Below are 3,732 nucleotides of genomic sequence, written 5' to 3'. Positions count from 1 at the left end.
CCTGGGAAACAGACCCATGAGAGGCCAGGACTAACCCCTGGGGCTGGAAACACACCATGTGTTGCAGGAAGGAGCTAAAGGGACTGGTAATAGAGAGGTACCCAGGGTAGTTACCCACATGCTGGCTGTCCTCCTGCTGCCATGAGCGTCCCTCGGCCACCCCAAGAATAAGGGCGGTTAAAGTGCTCGTTTGACTGAAGTGACAGGAAGGCTGGAGGTAGAAGTTGCACAGTTCACAGTGTAGGGCGGGATCTTTGCATTGTTAGGAGAGGCCCAAAGAAAGTGGGAGCTGGTTTGTAAGCCTGGATGTTGACATCTGGTACTGGCTCAAAACAAATGACCCCTAAGGGTAATTACTGTTGCAGAAAAGCAGCTAATGGGATTTTTGTGGCACAGGTGTCCTGTGCATTTCCTGGTATTACCTCTAGCTTTCTTTTCTGGTTAGGTGATTGATTGATTGATTGATTAAGTAGGTTTATCCAGGAACTTAAGGAAAGAAAAGCAAAAGTCCATCTGGAAAAAACATCATTTGAAGACTTCTGTATCATTTCAGTCAGTAAATATTTTAAACAGTAAGGCCTTTTTAACGTTGAACTTATCCAATGCAACTCTGATCTTTTGTTTTGGACATTAAGCCATTATTGTTTAACATGTTAACCCATTTGTAAGCATCTGTGAAATACATTATTGTGCCTTCAGTTAGAAATTACAGCCCAGAGAGACTGGAGAGCCTTCAAATCTTGCTGGTAGGCTGATCTTACAGTCTTTGCACAGTGGGAGTTTGCAGGGAAAGTACTTATTTCTGAATTCATTTCTGCTTCTTCCTGGAGTGTTTAAAAAGAGTGGAGCTCCTGCAGTCCCCTGTAGCACGTGAAATTCCAGGTTGGTGTGAAAGCAACAGCAAGCAGATGATTTGAGCCATTTTTCACAGATGGAGCAGCCAAAAAATTCTAGACTGAGATCTTTCACAGGAGGGCTCAGCATGGTGATCCATGTGCCTCTCAGATGTGAACTGAAAGGCCACAGCCAACTGGTTTCTGTTCCAGCTCTGCAAACGGTGCTGGTAGCCCTGAGTCAACAACCGTCCCTCGTTGCTGCGCCTGTGCCCAGCCGTGCAGACTGACGAGCTGACAGTCCCGTTGTTGTTCTCTTTCCAGCTTTTCACCGAGTACGGCCGGCTGGCCATGGAGGAGACATTCCTGAAACCTTTCCAGGTGAGCCCGAGGGTCCTGACCGGCACACGGAGGTGTCTTGGCTCCGGAGGTGGCCTGGCCTCAAGCTGGTTGGCTTCACCACGAGATGTCACTGCAGTTTGCGGGATGGGAGGAGATGGGGATGGATGCCTGGAGACTGGCTCGGCTGCCCGATGGAAAAGCTTTGTGCTTCCTTGCCCATAAAGAGGCTTCCAGATACATCCAGCATCCCTCTTTCTTTCCTCTCTGAACTCCTGCCATCCCGAGAGCTCTGCTGTCTCCTGCTGAGCTTGGAAGGCAGTCAGGTTTTGCAGCAGGTTTGTCGCACCATCTACCCGAGGACTCTGCCCAGCCTTTGCTCTGAGAGGTTTGAACCCTCCTGCCCTGGGAATCCTTGCTCCTGGTGAAATGAAAGGGTGAGGATTAGCTCAGAGCTCTCACGAGCAACAGCAGAGCTGTGGGAAGGCTTGGTTTAAGTGGGGGTTTTAGCTTCAAATAAGTGACATCTGTTCACCCGGCTCTTTCTCAACCTGTGAAAAGCTGGCGTTCAAAAAAAGAAGAGCTTCAAGCAGACACCAGCTTGCTCTGAACACTGGAGCTGTGAGCAGCCCTGGGGGTGGGAGGAGAGTTGGCTGTGACAGCCCCTTCCAGGAGGAGAGGCAATATGAAGGAAGACAGACAAAGCACAAGGTCAAGAGGCAGAAGGTTCCATGGCTGCAGCAGCTCACAAAAGCTCCAGTCCTTTAACAGATTGTTTTGTACGGCTTTGATTATGGCTGCACCAAATCCTGTGCATCTTGGGAGGCTGAGAAGGTGCTTGATACAAGTTTCAGAGCTTTCGCAGGTCCATGGGACTGGGTGTGAAGCGAGGAGCAGGGCCTAAGGGGATGAAAGGAGGGATGCTGTCAGGTCCCCGCGTGTCTTCAGCGCTGTTACGGGGCTCACTTGCATGATTTGGGTGGTGAAGAGAAGGAAAACACCTTCTGTGGGGCACTGGCCTTGTCCTGAACGAGTTGTTCTTTTAACTAGACGCTCTTTGGCAGCCCCAGTGGCTGGGTTCCACTTCCAGCTGGCATCTACAGTAGGTCAGGGGGTTGCTGGATGGGGGGTTATGATCTTCCCAAAATGGAAGACTGGAGAGAGTGAAACACGCTGTAAAAATGCAAATGGTAATAGGATTACAGCTCTTTTGCCTTCCAACCTAAAAAGGGAATTGCTGTCCTTAACCACCGTCCTGGAAGGCCTAAGGGGTTTATAGGGTGTCTGTGGTCAGGAAGTGGAAATGAAAGATTAAAAACTACAAAAAATGGACAAATTGAGATTTTAGGGAGCTCTGAGGGTATATTGGATGCTAGCATGGGCAGGTGACTGAGAAATGATGTGAAAGGTAGCAGTAAAAATATATGACTTGTAGTAGCAAGAACTAGGAGAGCATTGTAACGTGGTACAGAAAAAAAGCTGGACATTAAATAAATATTCCCGTTCCTTATTTAAAAGCTCTCAGGATAATGTAGCCAAATAGTTAAATGCAAGTGAAATACTTTCTACTCCATCAGTAAAAGGGAAGCTGTAAGGGGATACTTTTATATATGCTTAAGTCATTAGGACTGGATAATAGGCTCTGATTTTACCAAAGACCTTAATTGCTGTCACGAGCACCCAGTTTTGTGCATAGCAAGTCTTGTCAAACAATCCCATTACCAATTTTTACAGGACCAGGAGTTCAGTTGATAAAGGTAACTATCACCATGCCTTCCCTAAGCCTTATCTCCCTCCAATGTTGATTAAAAGCAAGGGAACAACGTACCAAATCAGCATTGTCTGCTTTAATCCATTCTAAATGGATTAAAAACTCATTAACTGATAGATGACAGAGCATGCTGAACTGATTTTAATAGGGAATCATCATCCTTCAGAAGTGTTTCCTTGGGGCTTCCCTCCGGGGTCTCTGTGATTCACTGTCATCTTCGTTAATGATCTGGGGGAAAAAAAACCCTCAAACGACTGGGGGTAACCCTTGCACATAGGATAAAATTTGGTAGAAGGGTCTGTGGCGATGTGGCTGGGTGAGATCTCCTCTCCACCTTGCAAAGCACCTTTTTAAAGAGAGCCAAACATTTTGTTAGAAAGCAGAAGCCTCTCTTCCACTGGGGAGGACGAGGCAGCGTGCAGCTGAGGCTGGACAAAGTCTGATGGGCATACTTTTAATGAGGGGGCAGTTTAATAGTTAGGGTGGCTTAACGAGAGGTATGGGTAGCTGCAGGCTCTAAGCTGAGACAGCTCTCTGGAGTTCCTTGGGTGACGTTCCAGACCTGTAAGTCACAACAGGCTGAACGTCTCGTGTCGTTAAAATATAAAAATCCCATAAAGGAGGCTTTGGAAGAGATCTCCTGTAGGAAAACGCTGCCAAGCAGGGAGCGCGCAGAAAGTGGTGGTAGCGAGGCGGCGCATTGATCCTGCTGGAAGTGATGCCTGGTAGTGGAAAATTAACTCTGCCCTTTGGCTCCCTCCTCTCCACCAGCCTCTGGCGAGGGCTCTC

General features: G+C 47.9%; 1 protein-coding gene across 1 annotated transcript in view; it reads left to right on the top strand.

Annotated features, from left to right (window-relative positions):
* Positions 1–1,157: 1,157 nt before the first annotated feature.
* Positions 1,158–3,732, top strand: part of LOC104279531 (atlastin-1-like) — a gene marked incomplete at its 5' end in the record, with an annotated part of 13,545 nt that continues 10,970 nt past the window's right edge. The window contains 1 exon segment of the mRNA XM_009876843.1: positions 1,158–1,214. Coding sequence (XP_009875145.1) covers positions 1,158–1,214 — 57 coding nt within the window.

The sequence above is a fragment of the Apaloderma vittatum genome, unplaced genomic scaffold, assembly GCF_000703405.1.
Source record: "Apaloderma vittatum isolate BGI_N311 unplaced genomic scaffold, ASM70340v1 scaffold20559, whole genome shotgun sequence".
In the NCBI taxonomy this organism is placed as follows: Eukaryota; Metazoa; Chordata; class Aves; order Trogoniformes; family Trogonidae; genus Apaloderma; species Apaloderma vittatum.
This window is presented reverse-complemented; position numbering and strand designations above follow the sequence as displayed.